General features: G+C 39.2%; 2 protein-coding genes across 2 annotated transcripts; both read left to right on the forward strand.

Annotated features, from left to right (window-relative positions):
- Window positions 1–1,889: 1,889 nt before the first annotated feature.
- isg20 (interferon stimulated exonuclease gene) lies at window positions 1,890–5,012 on the forward strand. The gene is made up of 4 exons (XM_027022724.2): window positions 1,890–1,947; window positions 2,437–3,107; window positions 3,406–3,603; window positions 3,968–5,012. The coding sequence occupies exons 2-4, from the start codon at window positions 2,505–2,507 to the stop codon at window positions 4,163–4,165; spliced, it is 999 nt and encodes a 332-aa protein (XP_026878525.1). The 5' UTR covers window positions 1,890–1,947; window positions 2,437–2,504; the 3' UTR covers window positions 4,166–5,012.
- Window positions 5,013–6,758: 1,746 nt separating this feature from the next.
- On the forward strand, window positions 6,759–9,308 carry rlbp1b (retinaldehyde binding protein 1b). The gene is made up of 7 exons (XM_027022721.2): window positions 6,759–6,770; window positions 7,367–7,495; window positions 7,810–8,014; window positions 8,169–8,347; window positions 8,597–8,755; window positions 8,927–9,037; window positions 9,174–9,308. The coding sequence occupies exons 1-7, from the start codon at window positions 6,759–6,761 to the stop codon at window positions 9,306–9,308; spliced, it is 930 nt and encodes a 309-aa protein (XP_026878522.2).
- Window positions 9,309–24,386: the final 15,078 nt, after the last annotated feature.

Below are 24,386 nucleotides of genomic sequence, written 5' to 3' on the forward strand. Positions count from 1 at the left end.
TGCATGAAAAGTCCATTTAACAAATAGATGTCTTGATTTTGGAGACAAAATTATTTTCCAAACAATTTTTGCTTCACTGTTTTTGTTTTTTGTTTTTTGTTACTTCTACTTCCCTAGTATTCAAGTGGCAACTAGCCCTTCTTCTCCTATTTATTTCTTCTGCAGCCACATTCATGTTACTTCTTGTGCAGCAGCAATATTTCATGATTCACTCATGATAAAATTTCGTGATTCAAAGGATGGTATTATCTTGCCTATAGTTCGTGTCATAAATATCGTATTTACGAGATGAGCGCACATGAACACCACCACAACCTCGTATTTACTAGTGGGAAATTTGTATTTTTCGATAAGGCCCTACTTTCCGAGTTGAGGGCGTGTCAGCAACAAAACGTCATGGCTGTCGGCGTGGCTGCCACTCCTACAGTAGACTGTAAATTCCAAGCTTATTGGCTGTAGTTTTACATGTTAACTGCACAGTTCAAGCTTGTATAAATTTTGTGCACAGTTTGCGCTTATGCTGATGAGGAATAGCAACAAAGCTAATCAGAAGAACTCGGAACGTGTTGCCCCTGCACAGATATTGATTTTATGCACAGACATTTTTGTGTTGTTTATGTACATTCATCCATCTGTTTCACTACCTTCAGTCTGTTAACAAGTATCATCACATATAAATAGAAAGGTGGCCCTTGCTATATGCTTTGTTTACTTTTGTGGCGTTTTCTCATGGCGTCCATTTTTCCCCAACCAAAAACCACATGAATGCATACCATGTCGTAATTACGACCTCTGCACTAGTAAGTAGGAATTTCCGAAGAGACAGCATTTCTAGAGCATCTTTTTTTTCGGTGTGGAGAAAATAACACTTAGCTATGCTAACTACGCCATCTGGTGGACCTCCTTAGTAATACATTACAAAAAACTTTAAGGCAACCGCTTCATCTCTAAGGAATGGCCTGTAGAAAGCGTAGCTACATTGAATAGCTAGCTGTTAACCCTTATTGAGTTTGGAACATTATGGTTTTTTTAAAAAAAATAAAGAAACCATATTTTTGTACCCTGTGCTGAGTAACATTTAATTACACTCATTGTCACACTTTATTACATCTCAATAATCCAAAATCAATAAAACCTATGCATATCGTCTCAGCTGCCATGGCTACTCCAACCACCCCCTGATGTCCCCTTGCTGTAGCCCACCACACCTCCATCCTAGCCAACTACTTCTCCGTTGCCTTCAATGGACGTTCTCTTGTGGGATAGGTCTCCATCGGGACAAGACTAGGACCTCTAGAAAGTTGGACTAGACCTTAATTGCTTATGTTTTAATTTTTTTAATTTATTTTTCTCTTAAAATTGTTATTATTGTGGTGACCACTGTCGGCCAGAGCTGGATGGGCCCCTCCTTTAAGTCTTGGTTTCTCTCCAGGTTTCTTCCTCATGCTCTAAGTAGTTTTTCCTTGCCACTGTCGCCCTTAGCTTGCTCACTGCTGCTTTGGACATTTGTAAAGTTGCTTTGTGACAACATCTGTTGTAAAAAGCGATAATTAAATACATTATATATATATATATATAGATAGATAGATAGATAGATACCTGTTTTAATGAACTGATAAAATCACCAGCAGAACATTAGTTATATAATAATATCTTGAAGAAATCAACATACTGGTAATATCAATAATTTTGGACAAAATAACCTGTTTCTGTTTCATACGTGATGATAAAAGGCTGCAATTATTCGAACAACTAATCCTAATTTAAAACATATTTGTCGCATTCAACTGTGATTGGCATAAAGAGGGCAGTGCTGATGCCATCCAATCAGAGTGTGATGCGGTCATAGCTACGCCTAACAGATTTGACCAATGGTGTTATCGGATGTAGCAGTTGCCTGGGCATGCTCTTCTAATACCTCCTTACCGGGTGCACGTGTCTGTAGAGGTACGCTTCCAGTCCGTTTTCGGTATCTGTTAAATTTGTTAACATATATTATATATGATACATATGTTACGTTATTTTTTTTGCTTACAATCCATGTCCTGTCTTCTGTTCTGTATATTGTATAGGCCTATATGTGTTTAGGCCCCGTGTTAGCTATCGCTATGTTAAGTAGTTAGCAATTATTGTTCCCACATGTTCGTTTTTCTTACCATCGTTGACACCATGCTTCGGGAAAATGATCTCCTCGTCTTTCGCTCTGTGAATATATTAATGTTATAAAGTTACTGATATATTTCCCCCCGCAACTGCTGTGCGCTAGTTACCCAGCTAGTTACACTGCTAGCTAGCTAGTTAGTTAAACTAGCTAATTCCAGCTCAGTGTCAGTAAGAGACCATACAACGGTCTGCTGTAACAGTCTAGCTATGTACATAAAAATGTTATGCAGGATAGGCCTCTTGTCATTCTATAACTGTCTTTTGTTTTCACAGGGGAGCCAAGTTTAAGGGCTCTCTTAACAACGGTTGGGTGGTCCAAAAATATTTAGGGACCCCTTAACATGGAGTCGATTTGCGCAGCAATGGCCGATACACCTCAACGGAGAAAACCGAAAAAAAAGAAGACAAAGAAAAATGGCTCCATGGAGTCCCGTGAAATGGATCTTAAATTAAAAACATGTAAAAAAAGGAAGTCTAGTGAGACACTGAAGGAAGAGGGCGTTGGAGTCACATCCTCGTATTTTGACAAGCCTGTCAGCTTCGTTGGACCTTCTGTCAACATTTCATCGGACAGCGTACGACACGTCAACCCCAAACGGGCCAAAACGGCTTCAGACGCAGCTGTTGCTTCGCTCCCTGATACATGGGATGTGGACAGTGGCTTTTCATCAGAAATTAGCCCTTCTACTAGTGGTCGCAGTTCGCCTTGTGTTGGAATTAACCCTTCAATGCTGGTGGCTGTGGATTGTGAAATGGTAGGGACCGGACCTGGTGGAAAGTATAGTGAGTTGGCCCGCTGTAGTTTGATCAATTACTATGGAACGGTAATTTATGACAAGTATATCCTGCCTCGGCTGCCTGTCACAGACTACAGGACACGGTGGAGTGGTATTACAAAGAAGCATTTAAAAGGGGCTTTGTCCTTTGAGGAAGCAAGGAATGAGGTAAGAAATAGCATCTAGGCTCACTGTATCTAGGTGATGGTTTCAATTCCCAGGGAGCACATACAAGGTCATGCTGACACATATTTAAGTCGCTCTGGATAAAAGCATCTGACAAATGCAGTAAATGTAATGAAGGCAGATATCAAGAGTGTGCCAGAAAGATGATTAATAATACAGACACAGAAGTGGCTACTAATGTTGGGGTGTCCAGCATTGCAGTGGCTTTTAAGTCAGTTGTTCCATTTGGTATCCTCTCTGGCTTGTTGAATTAAACAAATTTTTTTTGTGTTTGTTGCAGATCCTCCACATCCTTAAAGGGAAAGTAATCATTGGCCATGCCTTGCATAATGACTTCCGGGCCATGGGTATCACTGTCCCGCGTCACATGGTTAGGGACACTTCCTGCATGAAACTACTGCGGCAGATGTGCGGTTCTTCTGAGAAAGAAATGTCCCTGAAAAGGCTGTCCAGTGTGCTTCTGAAAAGGAACATACAGGTACGTCAGGATGATTAGAATCTGATTAGTGACAGCTTTTAATAGCCTTGAGGTATAATCTGAATATCATTTAATGCTAAATAGACTCAGTTGTAAAGTTTATCATTAACATTTGTTGAAATTATCACAAATGTTAATCTTTCTCATTTCCATGTATGTATTGTAACGGAATAACTGTTTAAAGGAACGGTCCAGGTAAAAATGTTGCTCAAAATAAATGAAACCGAATAGCCATCAGTGAACACGATCAAAATATCAGTTGGCTCACTACTAGCTTCCATTCACTGTTATCCACATCAGAGTGCCTGGTCAAGCTGTCTCTTTAAGACACTTCTTACATCTGTGACATTTCTTGTCCAATCAGGTTGGCCAACAAGGTCACTGCTCTATAGAGGACTCACGCGCTGCGCTGGACCTCTACAAGCTGGTGGAAGATCAGTGGGAAAAGTCCCTACAGGCCCATGTCCACAACCTTGATTTAGCCCCTGAGCCAGCCTCCTCTCTGGAAGAGTACATGCAGGACGAATACTGGCCTGACAGTATAACAGACTGCAACCAATGAAAGACCAATATAGCATGTACACACAGAAAAAAGCTGATTGATCTGTTGTCTCTCCACTGTGTGGACTGATGGTAGCTCTATCTAGGTGCACATTCAATTTTAAATGTCAACCCTTTAAAACATTTAACTGTGAATGGTAACAACCTTAATAGAAATGGTTTTGCACTGCTTTCCTACAAGTGTGTCCTTAGCTAAATATGAGAGAAGATAAAGTTGACATTAGGCCATTTTAAAAATAATAATAACATTTCTGTTCACACTTGATATGACTAGATGGTTTTAGGAAACTATTGTTTTAAAATGATGTATATTTGTGTATACCTCTCTCTATACCTCTGTCTATATGGGTCGTGTTATCCGGTGGAATGTGTCGCCGGTGCTTCTCAGTAATAGTTTGCTAAAGGCTGTACTTGAAAGACACTGAGTTAGATGTGGTAATCACATCATATTGGTGGCAGAATTTGAGCTGTAGTCAAATTAGACTAAAAATGCTGCTGAGCAACCCAGTGCACTTTGACCTGTGGGTGACTATGATGGCCAATCATGTCATGTTCATTTTGACTAACCCTGTGGGTGACTGTGATGACGTTATATGTCATAGTGGACATTACCAGCACATGCAACATGATGTTGCATTAACTGAACCTTAATGAGGAGTTTTTGAATTTTGGAGGAGTGTTCACTAATATGTTGGATCTGCAAACAATGCCTGCATCATTTAATATCATGTGATATACTCTAAATTAATACAAAAATACAATGTTCTGTTTTTAAACATTCTTGTTTCGGACATGCACTTGATAAATGTTAAACATTTTATTGATTAAAGGTTGTGGAGTAAAGTTAACTTGATGTTTGTGTTAATTTGTCAAACTTGAACATTGGAAAGCTTAATAATATCTGACCATTTTGACATTTTCAACATATAACACATTGTAATAATTTAAAAACAATTCTTTGTTACTTTTTACCCCATACATCTGTCAAATTAGTTTTTCCTAGCGTGGTCAGTTGAGGCCACAGCTTGCTGTCCTTTTGAGACAAAAATTAAGTTGCTGTCATAGTGTAGCAAAATAACAATACTATAGGATGATTTTCAGTGGGAGGTGACATTACTTTCCATAAGCAATGCTAAATAAATAGATCAAAGAGTTTATTTCAAAACTTTCTTTAGATATTTCCATTTTTTTTACTTCTCAAGGACAATGACATTTGTTTAACGGCCAAGACACGATACCAACAGCTGCATATTATGATTTCCAAGTTATGAATGATTAGATATAGGGTATCCAGTTTCTTAAGTTTTATGAGGTAGTTGGGATACTTGTATCAATTTTTGGTCATATGCATATGTATTTACCTAAACATGATATCTGAAACTTTTGGGACTCAGTTCATGCTGTCAGCAGCAAAGAATTATAGCTTTTCATCCTGGACTCTTAATAAAGCATATTAGTAAGTGGTTAGTTATTCCTACCCCTATTGTTGAGCAATAGTGAGCTGGAAGATGTATGGTCTTTTTATGTATATGGCAATATATAGGAAATGTTAGGTTAATGTCAGGAGTTGGTTGAGTTGATTTAATATTAACACATAAAGACTCATTTAGCTTTACACCTTTAGAGCATGCCCCTATGAACAACCTCCTATATTAGTAATCATATTGATTGCTCTTTGTGATGAACTGAAACCAGCTTTTCGGTTTTTCAGATCACACTTCCCAGAAGAATTTGGACACAGGGACAAAAGAATCTTAAATATTTGGATCTTTGACTTCCAGGTATTTGTTGAAGACTATGAATATCCTCCTTCCTCTTTCCGCCTGTTAATTTTGTTCTGATTATCAGAAAATCTGCCCTGCATAATCCTCTGTGACGGTGGTAAGAAAGAGAGAGGAGTGCCTACTACAAATGGTCACAGTCTGCAAATCCTTTCCTCACCAGAGCTTATGTGACAGTTTCCTCAGTTGCTCACCTCTGTGGCTGGGTAAGTTATGTTGGACTAGAATAAACATGTGCTACATTTTTCCTCCTAATATCTCCTCTATACAGGGTGTAGGGGTTAGGTGCTAAGAAGAGCGTATACAAGGTGTGCATTTGTTTTTAGAAATTATTTGCTTTCCATTTGATGTGTGGCTAGATTGGTCACAGGTATCTGTCTTGGATTTTGTAGCTTCACCACAATGGGTATATTTTGTATTGCTTGAATAAGAAGCAGGTTTCTTGGAGTTTTGTTAAGCCTGTATTTGAGCTTAATAACTGATTCCAATTATATGTTTCTTTCTGAGACACATCAGCCATTGTGATAAGAAAGGAGAATTTACATGAGGGCTGTGTCTTGAGCGAGGAATGTAAATCTGCCTGTAGATACACACATACACAAAAAACATTTATTCAAAATAAATTATAATTAACAGAAATATGAAAATGATCTTCTAAAAAGGTCTTGTTTGAAAAAGCTTAATTGCCTACTGGAAACCATCTATGTAAAGAATATATTTTCTCACTGTACTTTCCTAAAGCTAAAGCATGCTGTTTGCAATATAATCTCTCTGTTTCCATCTTTCACAAGATTATGCTGAACAACTGAAATAATGGCTGTCATCGTAAGTACATAATTCTTAAGGTTTTGATAACTTTAAATATTTAAATATGTATTTGAATATTCTACTATGCTATTCATAATTTTTATGCTTATGCATGCTTTAAACAGGGGTTCACATTTATTTTCTCAGAGTAGCTTTTATTTTTCAAATATTTTTAGTTTTTCATATATATTTTTGATATTCTTATTATCATGATGACCCATAAATATGGATGAGATTGTTTGGCATTAGGACTCCTCACTTCTTGAGTTGCTTTTTTCTCATTGCAAAAAAAGCAGTTACTTAGTAACTTGGTGCTGCTCTTCCTGAAGCGACAATATTTAATAACATTGAACCTCCTCTTCCATGCAAGGTATAGTCAGCAAATATTTAATGAACAAGCCCGTTCTCATTACAGGGGCTTCCAGCATTAGTTGCTAAGCTCTGATCTCAGACAAAGGTTTTCTTTTTTGTTCTAACAGGCTTTGCCCAGTTCATGTGAGGAAGCTTAGCATTTCCTCACACTAGCCCTTATTGATTGACCTGCCCTCGTGAGAACTGGGCATACTGGATTAGGGTGCTTTCAGGGTTGTTTTGATGCCATTGTCTGCCCACAGAGTGGAATGTTTCGTATGGTGTCGGAGGAGGAGCAGGCCCTCAGGGCCAAGCTGGAGCATCTCACAATTAAAGACCATGGGCCAGTGTTCGGAGCCTGTGCCCAGCTGCCTGAACACACCATACAAAAGGTGTGTTCACAACCCCAATAAAACTTGCCCACTCACTGATTTACTGCCACATACCGAGACCATAATCTGTGCTTTCACTCATTTTGCAGAAATTGCTTTCACAATCAGTATGAACTATTATACATTATTACTTTAAGAAGTATTACATCTGTCATCTACTTTTTTTTAACACACTGCTACCAGTGTTTATGTGAAGCATGACAATTTGAATAGTTAAAGGAGGGTTTTTACTGTGGCCACTGCAATTGTTTCATAACACACCAAATTGGGCATGTCTATTTTAGCAGTGGTGTGCTACCCATTGGTTGTTGTAGGCTAAAGATGAGCTGAATGAGACAGAGGAGAGAAAGGTCTCAGTATTAAAGGAGCTGAAGAGCATAATCAAGGAGAAGGCGGACAGTGGAGATGTCCTGGCCAAGATGGTGCAGGACACTCTTGGTGCCAAATCTGATGCTCTACTCCTGCGGTTTATTCGGGCAAGAAAATACGATGTGCACAGGTCCTTTGAACTCATGAAAGGTGAGCAGGGGTTTATGGCTTTATCACAACCAATGTAAGGGTCACTGCCATATGCTCAGCCGTGATAGACAGTTCCTGAGCTGGTAATGGTGGAGTACAACTATTTTGTATCCCATGAAATGCAGTAGTGATAGGAATTGCTCCTTTGCTTCAGGCTATGTGCGCTTCAGGCGAGATTACCCTGAGCTATTTGAGAACCTGACCCCTGAGGCAGTACGTAGCACCATTGAAGCTGGCTACCCAGGGGTTCTCCAGAGCAGAGACAAATATGGCCGCGTGGTGCTGCTCTTCAACATTGAGAACTGGGACTATGATGAGATCACCTTCGATGAGGTGAGAAATGTGCCACAGAATGGAAGACGATGTCTGGTCTAGGAAGCAATGCAATTTTATTGTTGAGTGATGTATGGAAATTATCAGACTGGAATAGTTTTGTGTTAATTGCTTCTTTTGTTTTTGTCTTTTGTTTTTCATTGCTTTTTCTTTGAAAAGTATTCGTGCCAACTAAAAACACGTAATTATTTTTTTGTAAAGTCACAGAATAGACAGATATAAAAGGACAGAATATGGCTCTTGTTGTAGATTCTCAGGGCATACTGTGTGATTCTGGAGAAGCTGCTGGAGAACGAGGAGACTCAGATCAATGGCTTCTGTATCATTGAAAATTTCAAGGGCTTTACCATTCAGCAGGCCTCCAACATCAAGCCAGCGGAACTGAAGAAGATGGTGGACATGTTGCAGGTAATGTTCAGAATGTGCCATGTTTACACAACATCCAAGTATACTTTACATCACCGTAAAACCCTTTCACAGTCACACCATGTCTGTGATGAGAGGAGACTTGTATTTTCAAGGGAAATTTAGAATCATTAAAATCACTTCTCCTCGTGCTATTCTTTTCATCTGGGTTAGGATTCTTTCCCTGCTCGCTTCAAAGCCGTGCACTTTATTCACCAGCCGTGGTATTTCACTACCACATACAATGTAGTCAAGCCCTTCATGAAGAGCAAACTCCTGGAGAGGGTGAGGTCACACACTCCGGATGTTTTTTTTTTTTTTTTAAACATCTTTGGGTACATGTTAATATGATGTTAGACTTGCTGTAGGAAAAGGCTCTTAAGTCTGACCAAGGCTTTTACCTGTTTTTACATGCATGAAGGTCTTTGTCCATGGAGATGACCTGAGTGGCTTCTACAACGAGTTTGAAGCCGAAATCCTGCCTGAGGATTTTGATGGAAAGGGTCCCAAATATGATGGCAAGCTGGCAGCATCAAAACTTTTTGACAAAGATTAGGAAATACTTCTTTATATAGCACTAGTTAAATGTGTCATGACATATTGAATAACTGGAATACGTTTGCAAAGATAAATGTAGGCATTTCTTGAGCAAAGTGAACCCAAAAGACTTTCATTGTCACATCTTGCCTAATAACTACACAAACAATGGGCACATGCTTCATCTCATGACCACATGTTACATAATAACTAGCATGCTTTCTTTCTGTTGCATCTTCTATGGCCTGGGACACTCCCGAAAGGTACCCCTCCAAACACACAGAAAAGATGAGAAATCCTGCAAAAAATGCTTCTATTTGGCTCTGATTTGTCTTTTCTCCCAACAGAGAATAGTAAATATGATACCTGTAACATTTCAGAAATGTGACCCCCACATGATGTGTATAACACACTGTATATATAAAGCCCATCATGAAAAATATATTTTAAAGTATTTTTTTGTATTTGCAAATCATTTTTAGGCAAGGCATGAAATGGCAAGCTTATATGTATAGCACATTTCATACACAGTGGTAATTCAAAGTACTTTACACAAACATAGTAGAATGAAATTATAATAATATTATTATTATAATCCTGAGATCCAACACCTCAGGAGGGTTTTTTTTTGTTAAATAAAATAACAAATGTTATATAAAATGTATGTATATATAATATTCACAATTAACAAAATACTGAAAAACCAAAGCACATTTCATTTAAATATCAATGTGAAAAAATAAATAATGGAACAATAAAAATAAATGAAATAGGAAATCACATTAAAAAACTAAATTGCAATAATAAAATAAATTTAAAAAGTACTGACAGATGTCGCTCATGAGCTCAACTACAAGCACAAGAAAATAGAAATACTTTAAACCTGCATTTAAAAACTGCTACATTTGGGGCATATCTCAGTTTGACTGGGAGCTGTATAACATAAGACTTGAATGCTGCTTCACCATATTTGGTTTGAGTTATACGTTCGACAAGATGCCTGGTGTTCACGGATCTAAGAGACCTCCTGGATTTAAACTGGATCAAAAAGTGTACAAAAGTAAAATACAAAGGAATATCAGTTCTCTTTGTTCTGGTTTAAACTCTCTCAGCAGCATTCTGAATAGATTGTAGCACTTGAATGGTCTTTTGGGGGAGTCCAGTGAGGAGGCCATTTCAGTAGTCTGTGCTGCTGGGGAAAAAAGGGAGAATATAAGAGTATGAGATTCTGGGTACAAGGGAAAGACAACAGACCCATTAGACTTAACAGTTCTAATGGCGATAGGGAACTAGCTGAGGCACTAAATGGCTTTTAAGCCCGGGAGACCTCTTAAACGGAGGGAGGATGGCAGAATTCCTTCCCCCGTCAGTGAAGTTCGGTGTGCCTTTCGTAAAAAGGCACACATTTACACAAACAGAAGTGCCTTCACATAATCACTTCGGGTGCTGTGCTGCAGCGCCTGCTTTCAGCGCAGGCACTGTAAACATGTCCCCGACCTCGACGGACATGCAGGGGAATATGTGCGCCCCGGTTCTGGCCGTGCTCCTCCCCCGAACAGTCCTCCTTTTCCCAGCCGCTCTAGAAGCACCCCCAGAGGCGGTTTGCCTCCAAGGCTCAAAGGCCTCAGGCCCTGATCCCTAGAAATTCCTGGGGGTGTTCCCCTCCACCTCAGAAGTGGATGCAGAGACCAGTTGCAGTCCACACTGGGGGGGGGGGGGGGGGGTGACATTGCGAAGGTGGTGTTGTCAATGAAGGAATTGAAAGTCAATCCAAACAGAACGGCATGGGTTACAAAGAAAATGAAAGTGCTGTTAATTAAGAAATACAAAATGTCTCTTAATGGTACAGAAATAGAGAAACAGCATATAAAGAGAGAAGTTATAGTAGAAATCAAAAAGCAAAAGGTAACACCTAAAAATAAAATTTTAAATCAGTTTAACAGCAATGATGTAAAAAAGGCATTTGATTCATGACTGGGTACAAGGGAAAGACAACAGACTTAATAGTTGTTATGGTGATAGATAACCGGCTAAGGCACTAAATTGCTTTTATATGAGATTTGAACAGTCTCACTCTCTACAGGTAAACAGTGTGTTTTAGAAAGAATGATCTTGAACAACAAAAAAAAAAGCTATTTAAATAGGAGTCCTGGATCAGACAATATCTCAGGTAAACCTTTGAATGCTTGTGCAGAGCAACTAAGTGATGTATTCTATTAGATTTTAAATAGTCTCTGGAGCAATGTAAAATCCCTACCAAATGTAAATCACCAAAGGAGTTGAATGACTTCCATCCTGTAGCTTTAACATCTTTGGTAATGAAGGTATTTGAGAAAATCATTAAAAATGGACGATTAGATCTAGTAGAGGAACATTTAGATCCAGTACAATTTGCATAAAGATCCAGCAAGGAGATAGATTATGCTACTGAACTTTCTTTACAGACATCTTGAAGGTTTAAAAACTCGTGCAAGACTTTTGTTTGTGGCTTTCCCATCTGCCTTCAACACAATTAAACCTCAAATTTTAGAAAATAAACTCAACACAATTTAATGTTGGTTTCAACCTTGCAGATTGGATTATGGATTTTTTAACATGTAGACCACAACAGATTAAGGTGAATGGTCTTGTATTTCAAACTCTCTTCTATTCCTCTGGTTCACCACAGGGTTGTGTTTTTTCTCTGCTGAGGCATATTCTTTACACTAACTGATTGTGTAAGCCAATATCAAAATAGACATATCCTTAAATTTACAGATGATACAGTCATTGTTAGTCTGCTGCAGAAGGAGGAGATTGAGCATGGCCAAGTGATTGAGGAATTTGTGCAGTGGTGTATAGATATGAATTTGAAATTAAACATTACAAAAACAAAATACATGACTATTGATTACCATAAAAGTTTCCCAGCTGCTTTATTGATTAATGGAATGGCAATTGATTTTGTCAATTGTTATAAATACCTGGGGAGAGTCATTGATGAGAAACTTTCCTTTAAGGTAATTTGTGAAAAAGGACAGCAGAGATTATGTTTTAAGGGATGTTAAACATGTTCAGCATGGATAGAATGATTATGAGGCTTTTTAAAACTCCTTTATTTAATCTGTTTGAACTTTTTCTATGATTGATTGTGTCAGGAACTTAAATGTCCAGGATATGAATTGTCTTAACAATGTTGCTAAGGTACATAGAAAGATAATTGGTGTTGCTCAAACTGTTAAATGATACATTTATTGGTCAGGCCACCCAGAAAATATGACTGATACTGAGCTTTCCAGATCATCCATTCAACTTTAACTTTCAGCTTCTACCTTCTGAATGCAGGTTTAGGCTCCCAAGGCAAAAGTAACAGATGGAAGAACTTTCATACTCAAGCTTATAAAACTATTACATGTATGATATTTGCTATGGGTCATTGTTTTTATAGTGCCTAAATAGGTTGTTTTTTTTTTTTTTTGTTTTTTTTTTAATATTAGTCTCTCGGATGTATATGAGTTGTATTGTGAATAATATCTACAATATCTTTGGATGTTGTTGAATGTTGTGGTTACATTTATTCCACTCACTAGCTTTGTGCAATGTTAGGAGCTGTCAATATTCAATTTATTATTGTAACACCATACCACCATATCAGCACTGCTGATTAGCTATCATCTCTGACCTGCATGAAAAGGTAACATTGATGTAATCACATCATTTTGTGCTTAAACTGTAAATGTAGAAATAAATAATATTTTAGTAAAAAGTGCCAGTAATTACATGGAGTGGAAGCCAACATTTTTGGTAAAAATTGTCCAATTTGCAAATGCTAAATCAATCAACAATCACCACTGACTTCACTGAAGTTACATTTAAAGTTAATTAGCCACACATTCATGTGTAAAGGCTCGAGTGCCACAGGGCACGGAGCAGAACGCACAGACTCCCTCTACAGCGACCAACGTTTATTAACATACAACGGTGGCACTCTCACATAACGTAAATGTCGAACACTAACGTTGACACTGAACAATGGCACAAACAAAGATAAGATGAACAGAGGCAATGACAACGTAACAAGACTAAATCAGGTGCAGGTGTGTGCTAAACATGGGTGTGGTTACAAACGAGACAAAGTATTAACTCCCACTGCACGCGGTGGGCCGTACCATGTGACAGTGAGAGGGGCGTGTTCCGTGACATCACGCAGCATCCAACAATGGTGATGGGCATATTCAACTAATGTTCATGTTTTATGTTTGTATTTCATTATATTTGTTAGCAATCCCACATAAAATCTCAGTAATGTGTAAATCATTGTTGTGATGCATGTGAACATGTTGAGAGTAGCAGCTTTAATGTATTCATATAATATCCTGTGTAGGTGTACCTGCTTATGATAATGACATTATTAGTGTCAGTTTGTGAAAAAGTGAAAAGTTTTTTATTAATCAGCTTTTGTCATCTTAGAGTCACAGTAATACAAATACATTAAATACAAATACATTTTGTCAGATACAAAATTGTCAATAATTCATTCCAGTTGTTAACTGAAAATATGTTCACACTGGTTCTTTCAAAGCAGAGCGAGAGGGAGCTGGAGCGTATGAAGATGCTGACAGGTCAAAGAAGCAAATATGGATAGTGAAGGTCACATAATGCTATTACACTAGTCTCATCCTAATATACAGACTCAAGAACGCCATCATATATGTATAAATATTCTTTCTTGTCACTAGTTTAGTGATGATGTTTCTTTCTTGTCCACTCTCAATCAATCAGAGTAAAGAGACAAAGAGAGAGAGAGTACGAGGATAATGACGGGACATGGAGATCAGGTGAAATGGAGGTGAGAAAAGGAGTAAATATTGATAGTTAAGATCAAATAATGACATCACCTCATCTGAATGTTAATTTAAGATATTTAAATTTAAGATAATCCTCTAATAATAATAGTAATAATAATAATAATAATAATAGATTAAAATGAAACATGAATCACAAAGAAAACCCAAATTTTTAATAAAAAAAACATTAAGACTAATAAAGTAGTCCCCCGATACGTGTGAGGGGGTGGTAATTAATAAAACAATTAAATACATAACTAAAAAGAAAGCCAAGGAGAATAGATGATTGGAGAGGAGAAGAGAAGTACCAGAGGAGAGGAAGAAAGACATGGAGAGCAGAGAACAGAGAAGAGATGACTGGACAAAAGAAAAGAGGAGAGAGGAGGAACAGAAAGGAGAGAGAGATGACTGGAGAGCAGGGGAGAGGAAACGATATGACTGGAAAGGAGATTAAAATATAGTACCAGAGGAGAGGAGGAGAGAGGGCTGGAGAGGAGAAGATACGTCAAGAGGTTAACCAATAAGCTACCACTGCCCTCTAGGAATATGATTATCGTTATTCTTTTTTAGTTCCATAATAATAATAATAATAATAATAATTGTTATCATTAATCTTTTGAGTTAGTGAATTCCCTGCCCCCGGGGTAGATTTGGTGCCCCCCAAAGTTCAATTCATGGCGACGGCCTTGCTGTACCTCTGACGTGGGAGGCGAGGCAGGATGCACAAATGAGCCATGTCACGCACACACAGACGTTTATTTCATACAAGTAACAGAGGAAAAAATGTTAAACACAAGCGAGCGAACGAACTCTATATTCAACAGCACAATTAAGCACACTGCTCAAACGCCGACAAACACCAACGCCTAAACAGCACATGCTATACATGCACAGTTACGACGTAAAACGTGGAACATATGTGATACACAGTAATGGTGTCGCCATACAACCGTACACAAACACACACAGACACACACACAGGGAGACGTCTGGGACGAGGGGGCCGTGCCGTGACAGTACTCTACTTCACAGGAGGTTATTTTAATAGCTACACTAGGTGTGTATGCTAAGAACTCTCTAATATGGCAAGTGAATAAACAATGAATTTTTTTCACATCTGAAATAATATATCAGAAGCATGTTGCCATAGAGACCTTTGTGACATAATTCCAAAATGCTATACTTATTCTAGAACACTGATGGAATTTGCAAATAATTCATTTGGAACAACTTGCACAGGACAGCGAAAGTAACGAGTTTTACTAGGTCATGTTTTCAGGCAAAAGTAACTTAATCAAAACTCTAGACTTAAAAATGTTCCCAGTCATTAACCTGCATCGAGTCGACTGCAAAGGTATGTACACGCAAAATATTTTACTTATTGTATTTTGTAAATCAAACCCTAAGTTGGAAGAAAACATTTAACACGATGGAAGTATGTTTGTACCATGTTTGTGAGATGTGCAAAAAATTACATATACCTCTGGCAAAAAACCGATCACATGACCCATATGATTTCAAACCCAGGCAGTAAGCAGTGCAATCCTGCAACAGTGGGTACCTGATGAATTTTTTTCGTTCCTCAGTGTGCAGATCCAATCTGCATGAATGTGTTCAGTGGGGTGTTTCTCTGACTCCTGCTGAGACAGCACCAGTCGAAACCACTGGACCTCAGCCCCCCATCTTCATCAATAGTGAGGGAGAGGATGAAAGTCACCTACCTCTCTCACCTCTCTCAGAAAGCCCCCAGCATCAGGGTGACATTCTGAGAGAGGATGAGGAGGATCAGGATGAAGAGTCTGAGCCTGACGATGACGATGATGATGAGGATGAGGATGATGAGGATGAGGATGATGATGACTGGAATCCTCAGGGCACAATGTTGGACATTTTTGGCCCTGAGAGCAATTTCACCATTCGGCTTCCGGCATCTTCCACTGAGGGAGAGAGAGCATTTATTAGCGATGCCGTTCTGGACAGCCTGCACAAACTCATAGACCCTGTCCACGACTATCTACGAAGGCAAAGGACAGACAGAAACTCACAGGTAAATCCATCGGGGCAATCAACTAGCACAACCTGCACAGGCAGCAGCTTCAGTGTCTCAAATGATATTGAAGAAGATAAAGAAATGAGGCTCCTTGCTGCCATTCGCAGCACCAAAGCAAAGTGGCCCCAGAGGCGCCTGAGGTCTCCCCAGCCCTTTGACTACATGGTGCCAGAATATGGCAGGGACCACCCTCTGCTTGCCATGACGGCTTGGAAGGCCGACGCATGGAGCGTCAGCTTTGAGATGGCAGGTGATTCTTTCACACCTGGATTTTATCCGTTTTACAATACGCCACCATCTACTGATGCCTCCAGGACACCTAACCCCGATGTCTCTGTGACGGCACAAAATGACCGAGCTCAGCACAGTTCCTGGCCTGGAAACACTCCAAGAGATCCTGTTGAGGTCACAGCTCACAGCTCCAGTGCTGCTCCTGCCGTGGGTCAGAGCTGCAGTAGCCAGACGGAGCAAAGTAGCTCCAGGAAGAGGAAGAGAGAGACAGATTCCTCAAGCTCCTCTCACAGCTCCGAGACAGAGAGCAGCCTCAGCAAGATGAGGAGACGAGACAATGAAGAGGAATGACAAGTCACCTCTCTCAAGCAATAATAAAAAAAATAAATAAAATAATAATAAAAAATAATTTTTAAAAAACTGTCAGCTTTTTTGACATTTTGTAGAAGTTCTAATGATAAAATAACATTTTATGATTGTTCATAATAGCCTGTGTTTAATTGTTTTTTGAGGGTCCAGCTCATTTTTTGCTAAAAATATATTAAACATAAAAATATATCTTTATGTTTCTTTAATCACATACAATACAGTTCTACGTCTTAGTTGTGTAACGAGCTAAGTGTCATAGGGCAAGGAGAGGACGTACAGGACGTACAGTAAAGAGACAAAGAGAGAGAGAGTACGAGGATAATGACGGGACATGGAGATCAGGTGAAATGGAGGTGAGAAAAGGAGTAAATATTGATAGTTAAGATCAAATAATGACATCACCTCATCTGAATGTTAATTTCACCTCATCTGAATGTTAGATATTTAAATTTAAGATAATGCTCTAATATTAATAATAATAATAATAATAATAATAATAATAATAGATTAAAATGAAACATGAATCACAAAGAAAACCCAAATTTTTAATAAAAAAAACATTAAGACTAATAAAGTAGTCCCCCGATACGTGTGAGGGGGTGGTAATTAATAAAACAATTAAATACATAACTAAAAAGAAAGCCAAGGAGAATAGATGATTGGAGAGGAGAAGAGAAGTACCAGAGGAGAGGAAGAAAGACATGGAGAGCAGAGAACAGAGAAGAGATGACTGGACAAAAGAAAAGAGGAGAGAGGAGGAACAGAAAGGAGAGAGAGATGACTGGAGAGCAGGGGAGAGGAAACGATATGACTGGAAAGGAGATTAAAATATAGTACCAGAGGAGAGGAGGAGAGAGGGCTGGAGAGGAGAAGATACGTCAAGAGGTTAAAATGAGAGCAGAGCAGAGCAGATGTCCCTGATACCCACCCAAGTGTACATGTACGTCAGTAAAAATATCAATCTCCTGAACCTTGGTCAAAAATATTTGGACTTGTGTTCATATAACGATGCATAGATTTCCGGATTTGTTTACCTGATGCTTTTATCCAAAGCTACTTGGAAGGCCGACGCATGGAGCGTCAGCTTTGAGATGGCAGGTGATTCTTTCACACCTGGATTTTATCCGTTTTACAATACGCCACCATCTACTGATGCCTCCAGGACACCTAACCCCGATGTCTCTGTGACGGCACAAAATGACCGAGCTCAGCACAGTTTCTGGCCTGGAAACACTCCAAGAGAACCTGTTGAGGTCACAGCTCACAGCTCCAGTGCTGCTCCTGCCGTGGGTCAGAGCTGCAGAAGCCAGATGGAGCAAAGTAGCTCCAGGAAGAGGAAGAGAGATTCCTCAAGCTCCTCTCATAGCTCCGAGACAGAGAGCAGCCTCAGCAAGATGAGGAGACGAGACAATGAAGAGGAATGACAAGTCACCTCTCTCAAGCAATAATTAAAAAAAAAATAATAATAAAAAATAATTTTTAAAAAACTGTCAGCTTTTTTGACATTTTGTAGAAGTTCTAATGATAAAATAACATTTTATGATTGTTCATCATAGCCTGTGTTTAATTGTTTAACTGAGAATGCCCTCAGCCCTGTACTTATTAAAACAGATTACAATTTGTTCTCTTAGACATCCCATTCATATTCACAGCAATAAAAAACACAACTTTATGTTCGCAACTTTGCTAGAAGTAATAATTTTTCTATTATGTGTTCCTAATTACAGCTCTCCATGTCAACACCCAATACCCAGAAGCAGTGATTAAAAAGGATTAAGCAAAAGCAACGCTTAATTTTATACAATTCTTTTTCAAGATACAAGTGTGCATGGTAGGCCATACTGACCAAAGACCCTCAAAGATGCACACTCCCACAGAGGTTTAAATATACAATAACATTACCCAATGAACCATGTGCAGGTGTGTGCAAACATGGGCATGGTTACAAACATGATGAACTCCCATGGCACATGGCGGGTCGTAGCACATGAGCAGTGGGAGGGGAGCATTCCGTGATACCGAGCATATTTTGAAATGTGAAATTTCAAGGGTCCTCTATATATTAGTCTGGCACCAAATTTAAGAGTGCTTATTTAAAGGACCCAAATTATAAATAACTTTTTTTTTTTAATGCTTTATTAGTCCCTTAATACTACAACTACTACTAATAATTTCAACTTATAAGTTAGTGAATTCGCTACCCCCTGTGTAGATTTGGTCTCCCCCAATGTCAGAGCATGGCATACACTAGTTTCTCTAGGTCTCAGTAGGGACATTAAGCCTTTGGCTCTACCTGTATTAATAAGAGAAAAGAAAGCTGTTTTGGTGACTGATTTGGTGTGGCTAGTAAAGGTGAGATCTGAGTCTACTAGAAGATTTCTGCCTAGATCTTTCGTTTTTAGATTCCTAGAATCAAGATTTGTATAAAGATATGCAACTTTAAGATTCTCCTCTCTGCTGACAAGTTTGTGCTGTCTTTATTTAACTAAAGGACATTATATGTCACCGCACTATTTATTTGCTCCAAACATAAACGATGTGTCTAATGGGTTGGAATGACCCAGAGAGAAAAGAAGGCATATCTGTGCATCATCTGCATCACTGTGATATTAAATTGTTGTAACGTTGAGGAGGCAGAGCAGGATGCGGGGATGAGTTGAGTAAAACAGAGCCATACGTTTATTAGCACACACAACAAAGACGATGTAGCTCACAGGCTATCGGGGTTAAACATCGACAACATCCATGACTAGACAAGAGACGCCTATAGGCGCACGATAATGACACAGAACAAGGATCAGGTGAGAAACACCACAGGATGTGACCATCCAAACACACACGCACATACACACACCCTTACGCTTGTTTTTTGAATTGTGAGGGTCACCTTTAGCACAAAGGGCATGATTTTTTTTAGAATGGTTTGTGTTTGCATTTTACATTTGCAATGCCTACAACTTGTACACTATCCATAAAGCTTTTCCCATTACAAAGTCTCCTGTTCAGGAGGTGAAAGGTGCCTAAGGTTAATCATGGCTAAGGTCCCATGACTGACATGGCCAGTCTAAAATTGTCCACTTTTTTCCCTCTATTGTGTTGGCAGTATGTTTTGGGTCATTATCATTATCAAGTTGGCAGAAAATGTTTCTGGTGACCTCTGAATTCATTCTACTGCTACCATCATGAGTTACAGAAACTCCACTGTGCTGATCGATTAGCTTGAGTGTTTTGGATCATGAGCAGATCCCTTTGTAACCCATACTTCAGCCTTACTGACCTCTACTTTGGTAGAGATTAATCTTGATATCATCAGTCTGTAAAACTCCAAAATGTTTGCAACTCATCTATAATTGTCTTTGTTAATTCCTGACTGGATTCCTGATTCTTACTTCTGATCAGCAGTTTTCATCTAGTGGCAAGGCCTCTATTTTTCCTCTCTCCATGTTGTTGAATGGAGGATTCAAGTCCTGCCCAGTGGAGGTTGTTGATGCCACTGATTTGATTTTGGGGTTTCCTTCACAGCTCTCACATTGTTTTTTTTTCTCATCAGTTGCTGCTGTTGGCCAACCGGTTTGATGTTAATGAACTCTAGTTTTGTAGTAAATGAACTCTTAAAATTTGCTATTCTATCTTGTGGTAATGACATGGGTGCATCAAGGAACAAGGAAAACGGCAGCGGCCACTTTAGCTTCACTTTATTTTGCACAGAAATATATGTGGTTAGTTTAAACAGAAACAAACACACACACACACACAATATATATATCACACACTGTTACATGTACCATCTAAGAGTTCATAACAAGATGCTTTGAATAAACTAAATATAACCAAACTAAGCGTCTCATTACAAAACCTTGGGCTTTAACCCCTTTAATCTTAGGTTAACCCAGCATGCTAGCTAGCTAGTGACCAAGCTGAACTTTAAAGATGTATCTCTCTATATTAAACACACATTAAACATTCACTTAAAACTTTGATTATACAAAAACAAACAGTTTCCACACACTCTCTCTTTGAAGTTAGATATGACTGAAACAGCGTCACGTTATAAACACTTGGTCTTGCAGATCGTTAGCATCGAACTAACCATGTTAAACTAGCTGACGCGTTAGCATTTCCTGAAAATGATTATTTTTTTAGGATTAACACAAATCTCATTTTAGCTAACAAAGGGATATAACCGAGATATTAATGGTTTTTCATGTTTAGCTACCTTATACAGGCACTTAATTCTCGAGTACAACAGCGAAGCTTTTTCCAAGATGTACAGCTATGTACAGAATCGAAGCTACGTGAGAATTAGGGGAAGAGTAGTTTCTTTGTTCTTTCAACTCCGTTTTGTTCAATGAAATATTAAACAGAGAAAACTACAGTCACCATTTTAGCTATTTAAAATGAACTATAAATACGTGCATGTATATTACTGTATCAACTTTGTAGAGCATTTGAATAAATGTCCTGTTTTGTCTGCTACGAGCTGCACCAATCAAATGCAGGAGTCTGCCTGTGGCCAGGTATAACGTATTTGTAAGACATGACGGGCGTGCTCACATGTTCTCTCGCAAGGTTGTTAATTCAAAGTTAAGTCAACGGTCTATGTGGAGTTGCATCGTCATTTTGGTACAACGACTTTACATGGTGTCACAATCCGGCACGAACTTTACGCCTGTGACTGATTTTTCTGCCGCCGAACGATCGTCCGTTTTTTCTCCTGCTAGCCAACTAGTTAGTGCCACCCTGATCTGACAATGGCGGATGGATTTCGCAGTCCTGACCCCCTAATTTCTGATGAAAATGTTGGCGAAAACTGGCGAATTTTCGAAAGAGAATACGATATTTTCATCGTAGCGGCACACTTCGACAAGCCTGCGAAGACAAGGGCCTATAGTCTTCTCAACATTCGGGGACCAGAGGCCATTGAACGTGAACGCTCATTGTCTAAGCAGATGAGGTACGCACGCGTGGAGCAGACGGAGCGATAATTTCCCCGGCGGAGCCCAGAGAGGACCCGGAGTGCGTAGAGAGAAAGTTTCGTGAAATCTGCAACCCTCAGACCAACAGAACGATAGAAAGGCACAGATTTCACTCGGGTCGTGTCTGCAGACCCGACCCAAAATACATGCAATGACGTAGTTTGATGTTAAAAAAAAAAAAAAGGAAAAAAAAGAGTGCGATCTTATTTTGTTCATAGTGGTTTGAGTAATAGGTTACTTATGCAACTAGCTCAATTGTTCTGCCTTCTTCAGGAGGTACATGTACTAAAGGGAAGGGATGTAGAGCATTTGAAAAAATGTCCTGCTACAGGCTGGACCAATGAGCATGCAGGAGTCTGCCTGTGGCCAGATAGATATAACGTATTTGTAAGACATGACTGGTGTGCTCACATGTTCTATCGCAAGGATATTAATTAAAAGTTAATTCAACGGTCTATGCGGAGTTGCATTGTCATTTTGGTACAACGACTTTACAAACTTTAAAGACGCACAGGCTTCACGTAACTGAAGTATATACAATCTACAGCTGCAGCGCTCGCTCTCTCTAAACTGAGGGCAAACATAAAACTTCATTTTTATGAGCAAAGGTATAAATGTAAGCAATGAATTGTTTTAAAGTGGTGCTTACCTTATACTGTGTCTTTGTTCTTCTGTGTCCCTTTTTTCCATTCAATATAAAGAAAACAGCCCAAACAGGGAAACCTACAGCTGCAATTTTAGAGTTACCTCAGTATCCACAAAAATGAAGCATTAGCCAAAATCATAAGTACACTGGAATATTTTAATACACTGAAAATGAAAAAAAAAGATATACATCTATATGTATTTTACTGTAAACGTAAAAATGTTAAAGATTTAATAAGGCTGATATGTTATCAGCTGATCAGAATCAATTCATGAATGCCGTATTACTTTATATTTATATTACCTTATATTTCATCTTTGAACTTATAAAGCAGTGCATATTACATATACTAGATATAATTGTATGTTCTATGAACTGCAAATTGTGTTTTCATATCTTGTTTGCAATTATTTATTAGGTCATTCATTTTTTATTTTTTTTTTATCATGTTTAAAAGTAACTACTTAAAACATTTTATTTGCGTTACCTTGGCTCAGCAGTGACAGGTTAAGTGCACAATAGTGAAAGAGTGCTTATGGTCCGCATCCCCCCCCCCACGCCCACAAAGAATGTGTAAGGTGCAGTACTACCAAAAATCTACGGTGGCATCGTGAGTATGGAGTGTAAGCACACCTTGTTTTTGCACTTCCTGGGGTCCCCCCAAAATACCTGCATCACCCATATTAGCCTGGTCTCATGAGTCAACTGAGGGATTTTGGCTGAAAACATCATGAGGACCAGCAAACTGGTCCCCACAGTGTTTTCGGTCCCCACTACATGAGTGTGCTAACGTGTTGCAGCCCCCACCATGTAAAAAAACAAACAAACATACACACACACAAACAAAGACTTCGAGGAGGGGGGCTATATTGTGAGAGAGCCCCTCCCCAATGGCGTGACTCCTGGCGTGCCAGCCTATCGGGCTACGGCCCCGAAACCGACACCAAACGGCGAGGCAGGAGGACAGAGCGACCCGATACTGCTGAGTCCAACTCCGGGTACAAATCGTCACCAAACCAGTCCTGGTAGTCCAACGTAGGACTCCACAATAGGAGTCCACAGAGTCTGACCCTGGACCACACTCAGGGCCCCCCAGAAATTCTCCTGCAACACTCTCCCCTGTTGTTTATGTCCTTTCTTCCCCCTCCTCTTTTTGCCTTTTGTCCCAGGCATCCTTCGGCAGTGGATGTTTCTGTAACGTTTTGGAGGCAGAGCAGGATGCGGGGACGAGTTGAGTAAAACAGACATACGTTTATCCGCACACACAACAAAGACGATGTAGCTCGCAGGCTATCGGGGTTAAACATCGATAACATCCACGACTAGACCAAAGACTTATATACGTGCATGTTAATGACACAGAACAAGGATCAGGTGAGAAATACGAGAGGGTGTGACCATGCAAGCACACACACACACACACACACACACACACACACACACACACACACACGAAAACTTCAAGGGGGAGGGGCTGTATCGTAATGATTGTATTGTGTTTTAGAATTTATTTATTTTTTACTAGATTATTCAGGTGGAATATCATATACTACATTTATGAGGGCAGCCTCAGTGTTACGGTGGGGTATGAAACCTAACTGAAATGTTCTGTTTCTCTGGAAACTCTGTACACTTTAATACAATTTTTCTGGGGGCTGGAGGGAAATATTCTCAGTATTCCAGTATTCTCAGGATTTACTGATGAGATATAAAACAAGCAAGAACTGAGTCACAGAATTTGGAAAGCAAAGTAGATGATTTTCAAATGAATGTCAAATATATATTACATTATAGGAACGCATGTATTATGGCCTTTACAGAAACCTGGTTTATGGCTACGGACACTGACTATGATAAGGCAATAGGCTTTGGCACCTATACGTTTGGACAGAGATGCAAGTGCTCTGGGGAAATGTCAAGGTGGCAGTGTCTGTACATAAATCGAAGCTGGTGCAAAAATGTACTCATTAGGGAGAGGATATGCACTGCAGACAGTGAA

The sequence above is a fragment of the Electrophorus electricus genome, chromosome 12 (genome assembly GCF_013358815.1).
Source record: "Electrophorus electricus isolate fEleEle1 chromosome 12, fEleEle1.pri, whole genome shotgun sequence".
In the NCBI taxonomy this organism is placed as follows: Eukaryota; Metazoa; Chordata; class Actinopteri; order Gymnotiformes; family Gymnotidae; genus Electrophorus; species Electrophorus electricus.

Bases quoted from the DNA above. Each gene is read 5' to 3' on its own strand.
- isg20 (XM_027022724.2), top strand. From the start codon at position 2,505: ATGGAGTCGATTTGCGCAGCAATGGCCGATACACCTCAACGGAGAAAA. The intron at 3,108-3,405 runs GTAAGAAATAGC...TGTTTGTTGCAG, and splicing joins TTGAGGAAGCAAGGAATGAG to ATCCTCCACATCCTTAAAGG. The intron at 3,604-3,967 runs GTACGTCAGGAT...TTGTCCAATCAG, and splicing joins TTCTGAAAAGGAACATACAG to GTTGGCCAACAAGGTCACTG.
- rlbp1b (XM_027022721.2), top strand. The intron at 7,496-7,809 runs GTGTGTTCACAA...TGGTTGTTGTAG, and splicing joins CTGAACACACCATACAAAAG to GCTAAAGATGAGCTGAATGA. The intron at 9,038-9,173 runs GTGAGGTCACAC...ACATGCATGAAG, and splicing joins AGAGCAAACTCCTGGAGAGG to GTCTTTGTCCATGGAGATGA.